This window comes from Bacillus rossius, chromosome 3 (genome assembly GCF_032445375.1).
Source record: "Bacillus rossius redtenbacheri isolate Brsri chromosome 3, Brsri_v3, whole genome shotgun sequence".
Taxonomy (NCBI): domain Eukaryota; kingdom Metazoa; phylum Arthropoda; class Insecta; order Phasmatodea; family Bacillidae; genus Bacillus; species Bacillus rossius.
Genome location: NC_086332.1, coordinates 1,945,743 through 1,965,260, shown reverse-complemented (window position 1 = coordinate 1,965,260; position 19,518 = coordinate 1,945,743). Strand labels below are relative to the sequence as shown.

Below are 19,518 nucleotides of genomic sequence, written 5' to 3'. Positions count from 1 at the left end.
TGACACCACGATATATTCCTGTTTGACCAACCTGCTACTGTTTCTACCGTGTGGCGTTGTCACACCATTAAACTAGGGCTCTTTTATATACAAGCTTACATATTCACTCTGTTAGTTACATGTCACTCTTATGCATTAGGCCTCAGCTTATGCGATTTTTTTCCTAGAATTTTCTGTGAAAAGGAAATTGTGTTCTGTAGAAAATTAAAACAAAAGTTAAATATTTGAAATGAATGTTGTTTAGTTGTTGTAGATAAAAATTCATTGAATTTACTATTCTTTTAAAAAATATTATTTTCGCAATAAAATGAATCGGAGTAAATTGTGGCAAGACGAATCAAAAATATGTTTAACTAAACATTTCACAAGGAGTCTTTTTTTTTCCTCTGACCCTTGAATCAATGTTCGAAATTAAATGTCATCTAAATAGTAGAGGAATCATATTTCTTTTTTTACTGCCAATCAACTGACGCCGTCCCCGCTACCTCTGATTATTTAAACGTAATTGTTGTCCGGTTCGTGATCTCAGGGAAGGTTCGGCCTTGTGGCTAGAGGTAGGGGTCAACGCAGTAGGGCCCCCCGAGCTGTTGAGGCCACTCGGGACGCCTGAATAATAACACAAAACTTCTTCAGATAGTTCGTGAATTTAATACAGCACAGCCCAATACATGGTGCTGCCCGTTCTGGCCGTAACGGTTTGCCCGACGCGACTAGTCACACGCGCAGCTCACTTCCTCCGTGGCGGCTCACGATTCTTATGCGCGTGAGGGGCAGACTCGTTTACGTGATGCGAAAGTTACAAAAGACACTCTGACATGGCACACGATATTTTGAAGCACAATACACTACACTAATACCTAGCTCTGGATTAAGTTTGGTGGCGCACTGCCGTACGACGGTGATACATAAGCCCTGACATGACGAATTACACTTAGGCGAACAACTATTCCACTAATACATTACACTTGATAAACTGGGCTAGCAGCACGTAGGCCCGTGTCTCCGGCGACTCTACGTGGTGTCTAGGTGTGTCCCAGGGACTGAGTCGTTATTAAGTCTGATAGCACGTGTCGCCTGCTGGCTGCCCCGTGCGGGCCAAAACTAAATAGCCGGTAGGCTAGGTTGGGCGTGAAGCGCCGACGTGAAACCACATAATCTCCCCACAGTACTTACGTATGACGTGGAACACTCATCTTGAGCACTGATTGAATTAAGTTAAGTACCTCATGGTAAATTTAGGCCGACCGCGGAACTGTACAAAAGGTTGAAAAGAAATTACACTATGGAAAACTACATGTCGGTGAATGCAAAGTTTGAAGGTTCCGCGTTGCGCGCAGGCTGCCGGCCTGGTTGAGCTCTCGAAGGACACTAGCGGTGTCGCCGCGCACGACCCCCCTCCCCCGCCAGCCCTCCCGCGGAAACGTGTGAATTTCGCGGGAAACTGAACCGGCCAGGTTCGGGACAAATCGCACCGTGAAACATGATTTTGCAAAGACTTAATTATTAATTAATAAAAAATAATGTTTAATAAAATCCTGTGGAAAAACATAATTATAACAATTTGTTGTAGTGCGGCGGAAGGATATGCCACACCCGGCCGGATCCTTGCGCCGGTGTAGCACTCGTTGTATGGCGTTCGCCTCGTCGCACGAACTGCACTTTGCTGCGCGCACGGGCGCGTTCGGTGCACACGCTGTTGCGAGATGTTGATGAGGCATAGCGGTCTATGCGACAGAGGAGCATTGGCGGTCGGCGTCACAACCTTTTAAAGCTGGGTATACGATTGATTTCCTTAAGAATTATAACTTATTATCGAGCACACGATTAAGTCAAAACTACATTTTCCAGTTTATGATTGACATATAAGTCGTTAATTCTAACCAATCACAGCACACAACACATGGTCGGCCATTGTTCGAAACGGAGAAGCAGGGTCGTGTACTTACCATATGACTCTATGTAAACTAGTGGAATGGTTTATGATTGTCGTGTGTGAATTTTGACGGGTCGTGTGCGAACCATATGATGACTTAAGACTTAACAGAAATGGTTATATTTTATATTTTCCGTTAAGACTTAAGGGAAGCGACCAATCACAATAAACCGGAACCTTTCAACCGGAAGTTTATATCTTATTATTGGACCGAGCGAGGCAGTATTTTGGGTTAGAATTCGTGTATTTGTCATTTGTAATCATCATCCATTTCGAAAAATAGATATCCCATTTGTCAATAACCTATTTCAAACCTGCTTCTCCGTTTCGAAAAATGGCCGACCATGTGTTTTGTGCTGTGATTGGTTAGAATTAACGACTTCTATGTCAATCATAAACTGGAAAATGTAGTTTTGACTTAACTGTGTGCTTGATGTTAAGTTATAATTCTTAAGGAAATCAATCGTAAACCCAGCTTTAAGTCTTATGTCATCATATGGTTGACGCCACTCCCGCTGCCTGTTTTAGTTTTTAATTAATTATTAACGTTGTAAAAGATCTCAGGGGTTTTAACGGGGGTTCGGCCTCGTGGCTGCAGGCAGGAGCGCGTCTCGTTTCGAAAATTACCTGGGCTGTTCAGGCCACCCAGGACGCCTTGTAAATGAATGGTAAACGAGTTACAGGACACTGCACTTTATTCAGTATTGATACACTCATTCGTCCCGATACTGGCCGCGTCCGTTGTCGGACCGCTATGACACGCGTATCTCTATACGTGACGGTTTGCGCGACCAAGATGGATTGCAAAGTTATATCGACAAACTGAAACAGTAGGTTCTCGTCCCTGTGAAAGGTTTAGCATGTAAATGAAACTGGTATTGCCCCAACTTAGGCGGGCTGGTAAATACGTAGAAAAGTTCCTATGTTCAGGATGGTTTGCAGTCTAGCCTGCTACGAAATATTAACGTTTCAGAAATTACGTGGACACGCCAGCTGGAGGCGTACACGTAAAAGTACCTTGCAAATGAAAGTTAAGTCACTTAAAATACACGTTACACTTTGCACTATAAAAATGGAGAAGGTTAAGAGACGGAAGTTAGTCAGTGTTATTCTCAACACTTATTACGGAGGATCTACGACGATAACGATTAATTGGCTAAGCAGCCGAAAATTGTGTACCACTACTACGCGGTCCTTAAACTGGACATGGATTTACGTATAAAAATAAAGTTCCCTTGTGGGAAGAATTTAATAAATTAAGAGTCGCACGAAATATCGTGCGACTGGGTTGGGGTCGGCGCCGAGTTGATTAAAAGATTTACGAAACTTACACTATTGCTGAAATGTTGAAGAGATGCTAAAGTTGATGACTCGACTTTCGCGGAGCGCCCGACCCCTTCGAGCTCCAGACGGTAACTGAGCGCGAGACCACCCTGCGGCCTCGCGCCTAACCACGTGAAACGCGGGAAAACCGACCCGGCCAGTTTTGGACAGACAAGTTACACAATATATGCTTATAAAACAATTAGACATAATTTCCCTTACATGAATCCTCTTTTAAATTGTTATTAATTTAGTTGTTTTAATTTGCCAAAATAATTATACAATTAATTAGGCGCATTGCCACACCCGGCCGGGCGCTGACGTCGCTTTGGTGTTCGTCGCGGCGCACTTTCACACACTCGGCAGACATCAAGCTCGGGCGTGTTCGGCGCACTTAAGAGTAAGTGTTGTTGTGACATAACGGCCTGTGCGAACCAGAGGGAGCACCGGCGGTCGGCGTCATGGTTTGCACATGACCCGTCAAAATTCACACACGACAATCATAAACCATTCCACTAGTTTACATAGTCATATGGTAAGTACACAACTAAGTCTTAAATCTTAATTCTTAATTTTCAATCAAAACCCACCTTAACTCCGCTGTACAGTAAATTATGTTCCAAGAAACATAGTAGTAACGTTGTGTTGTACCATAAATGTCGGAAAATGATCACAGTTTGACTACTGAGTCGAACATTTCTGTTAAATCGATCGAGTAATCGATTGACAGTGCTGTTTCTTCACTGTTCAAAAATTGTTATTGCACCAAGGTTATTTTCCCACGCTATTATATTGAGTTTTTTTTTGTAGTAGCTTATATTTGAATAGAAATGTAGGGAAGACTTAAAATTGTCAAAGTTCGACTTGACTGTTGCCGTTAACGATTAACCTATAACTTCGCTTGCAACATAAGGTAACCTTGGTAAAGCACACGGAAGAAAAAGCTAGTGTTAAAAACAGATAAAACCTTTTGATTCGTTGATCCAATTATAAGGATATCATTTATTTTAGTTGCTTTGTAGTACGTATGCTAATTCTTGAAGTATTCCAACATCGTTCGCTACAGAAAAGTATTTAGTAACTATAATAAGTAATTATTTTTCCAGATTTTAAGAAATTTCTTATCGCTATGTCTCACTTGTGTTACTTTTTTATTTCCACAAGTGAGAAACATATTTACCGTACTTAGCAGTGTGCTCAGGGGCGCAACAACAGGGGGGGCAAGGGTATTTTGCCCCCCCTCTGAAACCTTGAAGTGGGGGCAAACGGGGGCAAAGAAAATGCTGTGTAATCAATTTTTATATAATAAAACTGCTTAAACAGCACCATTTTCCACCTTGAAATACAAATTTTCCCGGGGGAGGACCCCCGGACCCCCCGCTTCAATAGGGGGTAATGATGATTCTTTATAAAAAGGTATATTGCCCCCCTCCCCCCTCCCTTGGAAATTTAGTTGTTGCGCCCCTGAGTGAGCTAGTGGGTTTTCTTGCGGTACTCCATTCTCTACTCCATTATATAACCTTTGTCTTATGTACTTAATGTTTACAAGATATTCATTCATTCATTCATTCATTCACTCATGCATTCACCTTTTAGAACGTGTTCCAAGCCAACATGATAATGGAGAAATGTTGACCTTTCTTTATGCATCTCCCCTGTCCACACAGGTTGATAGCAATTTATTGCTTCAATCAATGCAATAAACCTTGTTATACTGACTCATTAATCATAATTTTTCGGTTTTCTTTCTTGCTTTGATAGTAATGCTATGTGAATTGATATGGTGCTCGAAAACCATTTTAGTAATTTAATAATTATTAAATTATTGAAATTATATTTCCCTGATTTTTATAGCATTTGAAACTACCATTTATTAAGAATTTAAAAAGCAGTTACTGTATTGCAATGCTCCCCACAGCACGGACAAGAAGTAGGGTGTTGTCTGTGTTGCAGGAGTGCGATGGAGGGGGGCGTGATAGAGCTGTCGAGCGATTCGAGTGCCCCTGCCTCCCCGAGTGCCCCCGCGGCCGAGGGACTGCCGAGCGTGGCAGAGGTGGAGCAAGGCCTGGGACTGGGGCAGCCCCCGAGGCACGCCCACACCGTGTCGGACAGCGACGAGTCCGTGGTTGCCGTCGAGTGAGTGTCGCTGGTTCGCAGCTTCTCGCACTGGACCAGAGCAGCTCGTTCTTGTCAAACTGTACGGGCATGTTACGGGTTACTTGCCGTTAAGTGGACAGTGAGCGGAGAACAGAGTTCCGCATCGCGATACCTTGTTGTACGTGTGATGCTAGAATTGTGATCACGGGAATGGCTGGCTGTGTAGCAAGAGCCCACGAGTCTTGGCTGGCTTGCACAGTCCTGACAGAGACAAGGGGGCAGTACTACTCCATGTTATTAACCTGTGAAGTGTTGCTCAAGTATTTCTTACCTGACTGTACAAGCCAGCCTACTTCTGCTGATATAACAGAATCATTGTAGGTGGGGAGGGGGGAGTGATAGTACACAATGCCCAATGCCTCTAGTGTTCAGGCATTGGTCAGCAATGCAAGGAACGTAACATAGGCCTAACAGTATCTCTACCAGATGAAACACACTACAGAAATTCAATGTGTTAAGTCAGTTGACATGGTCGCGAAGTCTAGATTCTTGTGTAAACAGGCAAGGTTCTATGGTTCAGTTTCAACCTCATGATGACTCGTATTACTTCGTGAGCAGCAGTGGCTGGCAGTCCATGATAACTGTGCTGTCTTAAGCCTCTCTGAGCGTAGCCACATGATGTAAAGTGTATAGTATGGGCATCAAATCCGGATTGCAGGGCTAAAAGTCTGGCATACTATGTAACTTGCTAAGCTAACATACCATGTTCGTGGTTTTTTTATAGTGATATTACTTTGATTTAATGACTTACTGTAAATTTATTACACTTGATCGCTTGTATTTCAGTTTTTTGTACCAAATTTTGTCACGAAATATTTCCTACAAGTTATATAAAAGCTGTAAACAGTCGCACAGTAGTTTTTTATGATGGGCATCGCTTAATGATGACATTTTACAAATTGCAGATAAAACTTACTAGATGTGGATTGACAAAATTTGGCACAAAGTATTATTAAATGCTAGACAGTTTTACAAGTAAATCAATGTAATGGAAATGAAACTACCAACATGGCCTAACATGTGAGATGAGCATTACAGTTCCATTCAGTGGTAATTAGTTGTAATAGGACAACTCGTGTAGCATTCTACGTGGACCGTGTTCACAGAAAGTTATGAACTGAAATTCAAGTTACGTCCATTTATTGTGTCTGTATGATCATGGATTCATCTTGAAAATTTTGGTTTTGTCATATTTAATTTTTTATACTTTTATATTCTAACATTGCCTACCCAAGGCTGAGAGAAAATCGATCTAATCTGTAAAAGTGATTAAAATTCTGATTACTGCATCATAAAATATTTAGGATTGCATTCAGTATCATTATTTTATACATCAGTATTAGTTTCTAAAGTAATCTACTTGAATTAGTAGGGGCTGGAAAAATTAGCATCTATGATTTTATATAAATTACTTTCTATTAATGGAAATTAGCTTTTTAATGCAACTTAATTAATGTTTGAAAACCTAATATTCATATATACAAATACATGCATATATTCTATTTTAGTTTTGTACCGTAACCATTAAAACAATTTGTTCATGTCAGTCTACATTAAACCCACAAAAAAATTCTTAACGCTTAGTTTACTTAAAAAAAAATTGTTAAGTGCAACATACTGCCAAACATTAAGCCACAGGTTTCATTTGTAGTAACCTAATTCTCATATAAACTGTATTAAATCAGTTGTGCTTATATTTTCATGCATTAACTTGGCTGCATCAAAGACACGGAGACATCGCAAAGCATGCTGGTCACTGCAACTGGGGCAGAGAACCACCACATGTGGGGCTGCTGTGATACTTCACACTTTCGCTAAAGAAACACACAAAAGAGTTTGCAATCTGTACGTTTTTCAATCTAACTAGCCAACCTACCTTTTGTCCTTAAGACAAGAGAAACTCTGCAGCAAAGATGGTGACTGCGTTGTGCTTGTGTATTTACTAAAATGCTGAGAACTCTTAAGTGACATATGTCATTTTAAAAACAATTGTTGTTGTACATGGGCATAAAAGTAAGTCAAGTCACTGAAAGTTTACTAGACATGGTTGGTTCTCTCAATGTGTAAGTTATGCATTTTGTAACACAAGTTTGAAACCTGAATTATGTGGCATTTTATAAAGGATAAGTTACTAACAAATGACATTTTAACTAATTTAACTTTAAAAAAAATTTTTGGAAGTTAAAAAAAAAGCATTTAAAGTGTAAACAAGTAAGAAATTAACATCTATGTCAAGAAGCTTGTTTTCCCAATCTCTGAATCAGTGGTTGGTATTTTTATAAACCTGGTTCCAGATACGAAGAGCGGACAGTGTGTGGTGACAAGGATCGACAAGGTGTGAGCTCGACCGCTAAGAAGAGGCCAAGGTTCCAGTGTTCCAACATGGTTCGTCTACCTCAAGTTTTCTAAATGCATACTTGTTCAAACTGTGCAATTTTAACATAACTAAAAAAAACATTCACGCAACCACCCTGTTAGTATTATGTCATTGTGGGTGATAGTTTTACATGGTTGAATATCAAACAAACTTTTTGCTAGATATTTTCATCTCATATTTGAATTGTTTCTTATGGAGTAATATTGTCTATTCGAGGGGCATGAGTGGACACAAGAAAAGTGTAACATGAAAGACTTGGATGATCCAGTCATCTTGCCAGCTGTAGTTAAACCAAGTCCCACCTAGAGTGCATGAATATTGAAGCAGCGAGCTCTCTTTCAGTTGTACCGACATTTGATTCTGGCTGTCACTCCACAAACTGAAACATTTCCCAGGCAAACACCAGCAGTAGTGCGGTGATATCGTTAACAGAGCATTCTGCCAATTTTCCAAAACCCGCACCCTTTGCGTGTTTGAGAATACCTTGGCCGTCTTAGTATCGTGCTTCGTAAGGGACAGCAGTCGGGATTCTTTGTTTCTTCAACTCCACCGTCGATTCACAAGATGTAAGGAGGAATATTGTACCACATAAGGAATCATTTCATATTTCAAATGGTTGGTCATGAGAACTGTCAATAATTTGTATGAAAAATATATTCACCTAAATTGATTCTTGCCACAATTGCAGTGATATGGCAATGTTTACGCAACTCTCCTAACACTAATATACAAAAGATGCTGTAAATTATTTTAAGGTTAGTTCACAAGCGCAGTCATCTGTATTTATCCGTAACACTGTACTGATTTCTGTACTTGCTGGGAAAATATTGTAAGTTCATTTCAATGTAATAACTTTATTTCATAAATACAAAATTAACATAACTTTTCTCTTGACTTGCAAAAAATAATATCTTTCACTAATGTACAACCATGACTTAATGTTAAAGTAAATAATTTAAAGCAGGCTGACCAACCATGTTATTCATAAAAACTATAAATTTTTTTTAAATTGATTTTTTCTTTTAGTCTTTTGTACATTAAAGCTTATTTCTCGTTATATTTTTTATATATTTGTACATAAATATCTCCCGTGCAAATGAAGTTTGTTAAAAATTGGATTCACACATAAATAAAGTTATTAAATTTAATTCCAAAGATTTATTGTTTGTGATAACATGTTGCCTCCTTTGTGTAAACATATTTTTGTACATAATGCACAGTTTTCTCATTTGTGTTGATTTTCATTTGCTGTTCCATGTAAGCTTGCGTTATTATTAAATCCATTGTGAATTTGAATCACAATTAATATCTCATCATCAGTAAATTTTTTAATGTCAGTGTAAATGTTTACGGACATAAATAAATTGACCACAATAATCAGGGCTGTTAGAGTTCATAACAGGAGAGAGGAACTACAGAACACATAATCATGGAATTTTGATCAGTTTTAATTATGTATCTCACTCGTATTTGTTGACGGTGAACCGTGGCTAAACAGATGCTAATAATTAATTTATTTTTAACAAGAAAAACACATTAATTTTATTATTAAGTTCTGATATGGTATTGGTGGCTTTAAAACAAAATAGGAACTACACTCAATCAATACAGTACTTGCAAGCTTCTAAAAAGTAAATATTCAGAAAATTGACTTATACTTAGACTTATGTAGTGTTATTGTTTAGGTTGATGTGAGGCTGTTTGTGGCAGGCGGCCAGGAGGCAGATGCCTAGATGCGAGTATGTGTTTTGTGGCAGGCGGCCAGGAGGCAGTTGCCTAGATGCGAGTATGTGTTTGTGGCAGGCGGCCAGGAGGCAGTTGCCTAGATGCGAGTATGTGTTTGTGGCAGGCGGCCAGGAGGCAGTTGCCTAGATGCGAGTATGTGTTTGTGGCAGGCGGCCAGGAGGCAGTTGCCTAGATGCGAGTATGTGTTTTGTGGCAGGCGGCCCGGAGGCAGTTGCCTAGATGCGAGTATGTGTTTTGTGGCAGGCGGCCCGTAGGCAGTTGCCTAGATGCGAGTATGTGTTTTGTGGCAGGCGGCCAGGAGGCAGTTGCCTAGATGCGAGTATGTGTTTGTGGCAGGCGGCCAGGAGGCAGTTGCCTAGATGCGAGTATGTGTTTGTGGCAGGCGGCCAGGAGGCAGTTGCCTAGATGCGAGTATTTGTTTGTGGCAGGCGGCCAGGAGGCAGTTGCCTAGATGCGAGTATGTGTTTGTGGTAGGCGGCCAGGAGGCAGATGCCTAGATGCGAGTATGTGTTTGTGCAGGCGGCCAGGAGGCAGTTGCTTAGATGCGAGTATGTGTTTGTGGCAGGCGGCCAGGAGGCAGATGCCTAGATGCGAGTATGTGTTTGTGCAGGCGGCCAGGAGGCAGTTGCCTAGATGCGAGAATGTGTTTGTGGCAGGCGGCCAGGAGGCAGTTTCCTTAATGCGAGTATGTGTTTGTGGCAGGCGGCCAGGAGGCAGTTGCCTAGATGCGAGTATATGTTTGTGGCAGGCGGCCAGGTGGCAGATGCCTAGATGCGAGTATGTGCTTGTGGCAGGCGGCCAAGAGGCAGTTGCCTAGATGCGAGTATGTGTTTGTGGCAGGCGGCCAGGAGGCAGGTGCCTAGATGCGAGTATGTGTTTGTGGCAGGCGGCAGGAGGCAGATGCCTAGATGCGAGTATGTGTTTGTGGCAGGCGGCCAGGAGGCAGGTGCCTAGATGCGAGTATGTGTTTGTGGCAGGCGGCAGGAGGCAGATGCCTAGATGCGAGTATGTGTTTGTGGCAGGCGGCCAGGAGGCAGATGCCTAGATGCGAGTATGTGTTTGTGGCAGGCGGCCAGGAGGCAGATGCCTAGATGCGAGTATGTGTTTGTGGCAGGCGGCCAGGAGGCAGATGCCTAGATGTGAGTATGTGTTTGTGGCAGGCGGCCAGGAGGCAGATGCCTAGATGCGAGTATGTGTTTGTGCAGGCGGCCAGGAGGCAGATGCCTAGATTCGAGTATGTGTTTGTGCAGGCGGCCAGGAGGCAGTTGCCTAGATGCGAGTATGTGTTTGTGACAGGCGGCCAGAAGGCAGATGCCTAGATGTGAGTATTTGTTGTGCAGGCGGCCAGGAGGCAGTTGCGTAGATGCGAGTATGTGTTTGTGCAGGCGGCCAGGAGGCAGTTACCTAGATGCGAGTATGTGTTTGTGGCAGGCGGCCAGGAGGCAGATGCCTAGAAGCAAGTATGTGTTTGTGGCAGGCGGCCAGTAGGCAGATGCCTAGATGCGAGTATGTGTTTGTGGCAGGCGGCCAGGGGCAGATGCCTAGATGCGAGTATGTGTTTGTGGCAGGCGGCCAGGAGGCAGTTGCCTAGATGCGAGTATGTGTTTGTGGCAGGCGGCCAGGAGGTAGATGCCTAGATGCCAGTATGTGTTTGTGGCAGGCGGCCAGGAGGCAGATGCCTAGATGCGAGTATGTGTTTGTGGCAGGCGGCCAGGATGCAGATGCCTAGATGCGAGTATGTGTTTGCGGCAGGTGGCCAGGAGGCAGATGCCTAGATGCGAGTATGTGTTTGTGGCAGGCGGCCAGGAGGCAGATGCCTAGATGCGAGTATGTGTTTGTGGCAGGCGGCCAGGAGGCAGTTGCCTAGATGCGAGTATGTGTTTGTGTCAGGCGGCCAGGAGGCAGATGCCTAGATGCTAATATGTGTTTGTGGCAGGCGGCCAGGAGGCAGATGCCTAGATGCGAGTATGTGTTTGTGGCAGGCGGCCAGGAGGCAGATGCCTAGATGCGAGTATGTGTTTGTGGCAGGCGGCCAGGAGGCAGTTGCCTAGATGCGAGTATGTGTTTGTGGCAGGCGGCCAGGAGGCAGTTGCCTAGATGCGAGTATGTGTTTGTGGCAGGCGGCCAGGAGGCAGTTGCGAGAGGAGGACAAGCGTGAGCGGCAGAGGCAGCGCGAGCGCAGGCGTGCGGAGCAGCAGCTGGCCAGGGCCGTGAAGGCTGCTGCAGCTGAGCAGCTGCGCGCCACCAAGCCTGGAGAGTGTGTCAAGGTGTGTGCTGCCGTGCTGCCCTTCTGGCACGGTTCGCAGTTCCTCCTACCTCTGTGTTGAACTGTGTAACTTGTTTATTATATGTACTGTAACATGAGACATCTATCACTTTTCCTTAACTTTAGCAACATTTTTAAAGTAAGTCTTTTATTTTACAGTGAAAAAGAGCAAAAAGAAATGTCTTATATAAATACTTGTATGAAGCGAGTTCAAGAAAGCCTATTCCAGATAGCATCTTTAACATTTTGGATAGTTTAAAATTTACTTGTAATTAGAGTACTGTCACACAGGTCCCAGATTCCTGTTCCCAGCATTATGACCAGCACTTACCGAGAACCTAAGCACAATCTTTTAATCACGGGAAGCTAAACAGTTGAATCTCTGCCGGTGTAAATGTTTACAGTATACTTGTGGCACTTTAAAACACAGTTTCAGGGGAACATATATTTTGGTTTAAACTTTCCAATAAGCCCCTTGTGACATGCGAAAAAAATGTTTGTAAATCTTGTAAAACTAAGTAGACAGCACAACACCACATCACACTTAGTCTTGCTTCCCTCCCCTCACCCCTTTGCGCCTCCACACCCAGGTGGACAGGCACCTGTGCCTTTTTTCACTTGGAGACAGGGATGATCATTTCAACTAAAAGTAGACCTGTGGTAATATAAAACATGCTCAGTATACTTTTAAAAAACCGAAATTAAAAATAAACATACATGATTTATATTCTCCGTTCACTCTTACCTGAGTTTTGGAATAAACAAAGCCTCTTGTAAACAAAAGTATTTTTACACTGTCTTTTTTATAACAATTGTTGATATATAGCATTATAGCGATTCATCATTAATTTCCAATACAGTTTAATGTGTCAGCAAGTATGTACTTACAATTATGTTAGCAGACGCCGTGTGTACGGTGGCATAGACAAAAGGTACTGTACAGTGTACAGTTGATGCCCGGCGCAACAGTTGCATTTCGGATTCGCGCGCGCACGGTTTGTTATGGCTGACGTCGGACCGAGTTTTGTAAAACACAGAACAGGAAAGCCTTTGAAAAGTGCACAGAAAACTATTGTGTTGAATGTTTTTAAAACATTTTCAGACAAATATCCGGATTGTCGTGTGAACGATATCGCGAGTTTAACTGCGGAATTTAGGTGTGTTTCGAAGAGCAGTGTGCTTCGTGCAAGGAAAGAATTACAGGACTCTGGGACATTAACATCTTCCGGGAAGAAAAGGAAACTTGAGTATCCTGTTATAAAAACTTGTGATGATTTTGTGAAGACGGTTATTAGGCGTAAAGTGCATAGTTTTTTCTTCGCAAATGAACCACCTACGCTGAACAAAGTGCTACGGTGCTTCCTGTTATGTTACGTCTCCGTTATTTTATTAGCACCGACTGTACTGAAGTGTGTGTGTTGCAACTAGTGCTTGACGCGCCAGATGAATTCAGCCTATCACTTGCTGACGCGGCGCAGTGATACGGCGGTGTTTGTGCATTTCAGAACTCAGCTAAGAGTGAACGGAGTTTAGTTGTCATGAACAACTGTAGGTGTGTACTATGTACCACATTTTCATCCGAACATTACTTTTAAATCAACAAATCATGTGTGTGTGTGCATCCTCTTTTAACAGACCTTTAGTTAACTGTAGGGCTGCATCCATTACCCATTGTAACACACCTATCCCTCACTTAGCACGACTAATTAGTTCCTAAAAATGCTCGTGTTGTTATAAATGGCGTATATTCTGAAGCATTAGTTTCCATAAATAGCAAGGATCATTTATTTAATACGTTCCCAAATTGTGTGGGAAAATATATACTTTACGTGATATAAGATTATTGATTTTGGCATGAAGCGAATGCGACATGTGGTAAGTGGTGTTTGCAAGTGACCTGGAAACTTGGACAAGTGCCCGGAGAGCGAGTGCGATGTGGCGTGCGGCAGTACGTGGAGGTGCAGCTGGACAGCAGCCTGCTGACGGACCCGTACGGCGGGCAGCTGCTGCTGGCGCTGCAGGGGGCCGACTACCGCTTCAGCGTGCAGCCCGCGGCGGTCCCTCGCAGTGTCTCCTGGACCAGGCTCGTGCCCGGGGACTCGGCCCGGCTGGAGGCCGAGGTGCTGGTGGTGCGGCCGTGGCCCGAGCTGGAGCAGCTGGTGGCCTCGGGCCAGCTCTGCGCCCACGCTCGGTCCCTGCGGGCCGACCTGCCGGGCAGGAGCGTCACCCTCGTCGTGTACGGCTCGGACCAGTACTTCCGGTGCGTTGCGTCACTTCCCTCTTCTCTCCGCAGGTTCAAGCATGTGGCACAGTGGTGCAGGTTCGCCTGGGTTCACATTCCAGTCCTATTCTAATTGTTATTTTTTAACCCCTCTAAAATCACTCCGAGAATTTTATAGGATGGTTGTTTCACCTACATGGCTATTGCCAGTTTCTTTTCCAGTTCCCTTGAATTTTCCGGTTTATGCATGTGTGTTTTCAAGAGTTGGCTGTATGCAGTAGCTTTGCGGAAATTAATAAGTTTCAAATGGCTGGTTTGAAAAATAGTGTAGCTAACCAAATAACAACACTTAATTTGGAGGGGGGGAAAAAAAAGTAGATTACTATGGCAGTAAATTTTTAGCTTCTGGCTCGAGACATTTAATAGATGTCGCACAAAATCACAGTATCTTTTGATGAAATAGGTTTGTAATGCAGCGGATGGGTAAATTAGAGCTCGCCAATATTGTAACTACTGTACGGTCGAGCGGGGAACAGTGCTGCCCGCAGGCTCCAGAAGACCCGCAGGAACCAGCAGCTGCGGGGGCGCGTGCGGGGGTCGGAGCAGGGGGCCGGCGCCCTGGAGGGGCCGGGCGTCTCGCGGGAGCGCCTGGAGGAGGCGCTGGCGGAGGTGCAGCTGGCGACAGGCTGCTGCCACCGGCTGGTGGAGTCCCCGGCCGCGCTCGGCGCCCTCGTGGCCCAGTTCTCCAAGGCCGTCGCCGAGCGGCCCTACAAGTGGGTGTGCTCCCGTGTGCTCCTGTGCAGTGGACCCCGGCTCCCTTGTTGTGTGATGACCTGAGCACCTTCAGTGTGCAGCGCGGAGGATAATCATTCATTTTTGTTAAATGTTTGACCGCTGAAGCTAACACAGATTGACGAATGCATTATGTCGATGGTAAAAGCGAATACAGTCGAATCTCATTAATAAAAATCGGCTTGGTACGAAATTCTCTGATTATGAGAAGTACTTTCACAGTCCCTGAAAATGAAGTGTTCTTTCCTATGTTATTCAGTACTTTTAATACAAAATACGGTTAATGTGAAATAGGTACATTGTTTTGATCTCTCAAGTTACGGTTTACCTGTATAAGTTAACGGTTAATGCGAATTTTGCTACCAAAGTTCAAAATAAAAAAATCACATTTTCATAATTATAAAGTAAACAAGCTTTTTTCCAAAAAAAAATGTATGTATCCTTCATTGCAAAATAATTGAAAAACAAGATGAAAATTGTAACTTTAGTGTTGATATTAGTAACTAAACTAGAAAAGATACCATTCTGAAAAATGAAACTGAAAGATAAGTACTCTATACCATATATTTATATTAGTTCCTGAAAGTTCACAATTGAAGAAGTTTAGATAATCTATGGTACCTAATGAGTTTGTGTGCCATAACCTGAATATTGAGTGTGCGCTGTGTTGTAAAATGACTGCAAAACATAATTAAATGATTTTACAATTCAAGCTTTATCTAAAATTGTCAAATAAGTTGACAATGAAGAGGTAAAAAACTTTAATTGCAATCATCCTTGTCAACAATATTTAAAAAAAATGGCGAAAAGATTGAATCAGCTTTTGCAAAGTTCTTGTGGGTCATCAACTATAAAAAGAATGTGAGATCCAAAACACGAAGAATTACTTGCAGCACTTTTGCGAATTCCTGGACATGTGATGCAAAAGGCAGATTACTTAGCATTGAGGTTAGGGATTTCGGGAATTTTAAGTTCAGGAGTGCTATGGTGTACATAGTGTTATTTACGGTTGTGATTGTAAACACCAGACATGTGGTGAATGAGAGGGGCCGGCAGGCTGGAGCGGCAGCGCAAGGAGCAGCAGCAGTGCGACTGGTTCGCGCTGGCCGACTCCAAGGACTGCGTGCGGGTGGACGGAGAAGGCAACGGCCTACTGCGCCTGTGGAAGCAGCAGCTGTGCCAGTTCAACCTGGCCACGCTGGAGACCGCGGAGGCCGTCGCGTCCAAGTACCAGAGCCCGCGGGCGTTGCTGCAGGTGACCGCACTGTCGGCTCGTTCGACCTCCACCGCGCTTTCTGGTCCCGGTTTCCATCATTTCTCAAGTGTCCGCTAAACTTCCTTGTTGCAGGCGTACGGCCGGTGTGAATCGCAGCGGAGTGCGGAGTTGTTATTGCAAGATCTCCCCGTAAGTTAGATTCTCTGATCTCCTTAGCAGTAAATACATGTTGGGAACTATTTAATGATGCAAAATAGTATTTTAGGGTAGTGTAGTTAAACTTATAGCTAAATGGTTTGAGTTAGAAATACACTGCAGGCTTATTCTATACTGCCAACACTAAGTGGCTTCAGGTGTTCTTTACTTTTATTTTTACATTGTCACTGTTGGACTAGTAGTAATATATGATTACATTAGAAGTAAATTACATTTGTTGTAAAAAAATTTTCTTGAAATTCTAAAAAATACATGCATATAAAAGCAATTTGGATTGCGTGAGAAATGAAATATATTTCAGAATGTGACATGCAAACACTGATCTCTGTAGTGATTGCGGCATAGCTCCTAAGCAACCTGCGCTATGGCAAAACTGCCTTAAGCCTTGAACATGACTACCTTACCCTCAGAATGACTCACTGCTAATTAGCTATGCTTGACTAACAAGAAAATGGTCATGTTATATCTTTAAAAAAAAAAATCCAAAATGTGTTTTATACAAGCATTTTTGTTTTATATCCTCATGCATAAAAAAGCTAAAATTTATTTTAGAGTACTTTTTCCCTAGAAATGTGTTTTATTCCAAATTATATTTTAAAAAAAGCAGGTTTCCTAAATATAATATTTTGCTTACTTCAATGTAAAAATATTGTATTTACCTGCATATGGGTCGCACATTTTATGCCAATTTTTAGTTTAAAAAATGTTCTATCCTTATGCGTAAATAACCAACTTATCTGTATTTTGGTTTTTAATAAATATAAGTACATGAGTAAGTATAATTTGTTTAATGCAAATATGTTGGCGGTAGTATGAAGTTCCGTGAGCAGCGCTGTTATCAAGGGTCAGGTCTGCTGAGCTGCAACGGTGAGGCAAGGAGGGAAAATCTAAAAATAAACCAGCCAGTGTGTATAAGGTATACGAGTCTTGTGTGGCAGTGTTGACGGTTCTCCCTCCATCTGTTGGTAAATGTCCCGTGAACTGGCAGGTACATAATAAACATGTATATCCTGACAGGTGTCTATGATGCCAGTGTGCCCAGTCATTAATGTGTTTGAATGAGATTTCCCATGCATACTGTGACAAACTGCAGCCATCGTCGGTGTTTACAAGTGTATCTTTTACGTTCCTCCAGTCCCGCACAAGTTTGCTGGTAACGCGAGTGCTAGTTTTTGTAGAAGGAACTGACAAAGAGTAGCTTGCCACCTCTTCTCTATCGGTGGCAAAAGAATGAGGTAAAAAATAGTTAAAAAATACAATAGACAAAAGGAAGAAGGTGTGTAAAAAATTGAAATCATCTCCTTTGTCATGTTAGGTAGTGCGGGGGTGGGGGAGGGAGAGAGAGAAGTGAGCTGTCTCACACCTTCATGTGCAGTTAACAGACAAAGAACCAAGGGTCAACACCAGTGCTGTATTTCTTATGCCATTAAGATGAGACATGGTACACAAAGACTTCACTTGTATCCAGGGAACTCTAGTGGAGACAGACATATGGTGCGACCCATATGCAGGTAAATACGGTAGCTATTGTGTTGATCTCGGAGAGTCAGCGGACAGCAGCTGTCACTGTGACGTGTCGTGTGCAGATCAGGCGCGCCCTGGGGCCGCTGACCTCGACGCGTCGGGTCGGGCCTGAGCTGAGCAGGAAGGTCCACAGGTTCTTCACTGCGGGCGACGCAGACTCGCTGCTGGCACCAGAGTAGTGGCGGGCCAGCACCAGTGCTTGTCTGTTGCTACAACTACCTATTTCTAAATACAGTCGTTGGTTTTCAGGTTAACTATACATGATTCATGGAGTGACTTGTTCTCGACTGCCATAGGTTGCAGAAATTTTGAGAATAGTTCTTTCGGCAGTTCACAAAGAAACTTCTTTAAGATGTGTGTGTGAGGAGATTTACTCTGTCAAGACATGGAGTCAAGTGTAGCAAAAACAAACAAAATGTTTTGTTCAACTGTGAAATTGAGAACATAAACCAATATTTCTTGCCATGAAAAATTTGTGTTCCTGTTTTTTGAACTTTTTTTTTACCACCTGACAAAAACTGGATACAAAACCTTTCTGATGGGAGTGTATGCTGGTCAAATTCCTTTTCCTTCCTCTTGCACTACTTTTTTTTTGTGCACATCTCTATGCTTTGAAACTCTACTCACAGTAGGTTTACATACAGTCTGTTCTCATTCCTTGTTGCTCGCAGGCTAGTTAGAATCAGGACTGCACAGTGCGCTGATGTCACAGGTGCAGTAGGTACAGAATCACATGATTACAATATTTTATTTATTTTTACTTTAAGAAAATGTATTTTAAATTGTAAAATTCATTGTAGATTGGTAGAGATATAGCAACCTGTCACTAACACCATCATTTCATCGTGGGTTTCCATTTACTTCCTATGAAATTGTCTTACTTCTATATTTCAATGTTTTTAATGTTCCTTGTTGATATTATTGAATTAAAAACACATTTATCAAAAAATTTCACCTCTGAAAAGCTTTCTAGGTAGCAAGTGACATTAAGTCTTACTCTTAGCAGAGTCACTTTTTGGTTGGCTAGCCAAATTGAAATATTTTTCACAATAATGAAAAGAGGAGTCGAGTTCGAACGAGGCATCAGGGAAGACGTCTCCCATGCATGGGGCGGTTCCAATTCACGTAACCCCGCAATGAAGTTAGCTACCTTAGCAATAATGTATTTTGTTCAGAACTATAGTAAAAATAGATCCATATACATAACACATTTTTGCCTTTTTTCTTCATTTTATAGCAATTAAAAATATTTCATTTAGGTCCTATTCCATGTAATAAGTCTAAAAAAAAACTGATTTTTATTTACACAAAACTTACAATTAGGGGTTTGCTTAAACTGAATTAGGTTTGCGATCTTACTAGAAGTTATTTTAAGGTTATCAAGCATAATAAACATTTAGTGTTGTGAAAACAGATCATGATTGCTTCTACAAGTATGGAGGACCCATTAAATGGAAGGCATCATTTGAATAAAATCTGAAAATAATATAAAGTTGATGCAAATTCTGTGATACCAAGAGTGACTGTGGCAAAACAATTCTGAATGCCGCAATCTGCTTTGAACGGAATCATGAAGAAGCGAGACCTATTTTTGACGACTAGTGTTTCGTCAAAGTGTAAAAATGAAGATTGAAGAGGTTGAAAATTTACTCTTGGCATGTTTTAAGGAGCAGAAGGCACTTGGAGCATTCACAAACGGCCCAATTTTAAGAGAAAGCTGAACAAATAGTGCATAGTCTACGGGTTG

General features: G+C 42.4%; 1 protein-coding gene across 1 annotated transcript; it reads left to right on the top strand.

Moving 5' to 3' along the window:
• Positions 1–3,978: 3,978 nt before the first annotated feature.
• On the top strand, positions 3,979–18,243 carry LOC134530089 (crossover junction endonuclease EME1). Its single transcript, XM_063364672.1, has 9 exons — positions 3,979–4,026; positions 5,210–5,392; positions 7,708–7,798; positions 11,657–11,803; positions 13,752–14,062; positions 14,572–14,796; positions 15,872–16,070; positions 16,164–16,220; positions 17,834–18,243. Exons 2-9 carry the CDS (start codon positions 5,217–5,219, stop codon positions 17,948–17,950), a joined length of 1,323 nt encoding a protein of 440 aa, XP_063220742.1. The 5' UTR covers positions 3,979–4,026; positions 5,210–5,216; the 3' UTR covers positions 17,951–18,243.
• The last annotated feature ends 1,275 nt before the right edge of the window (positions 18,244–19,518 follow it).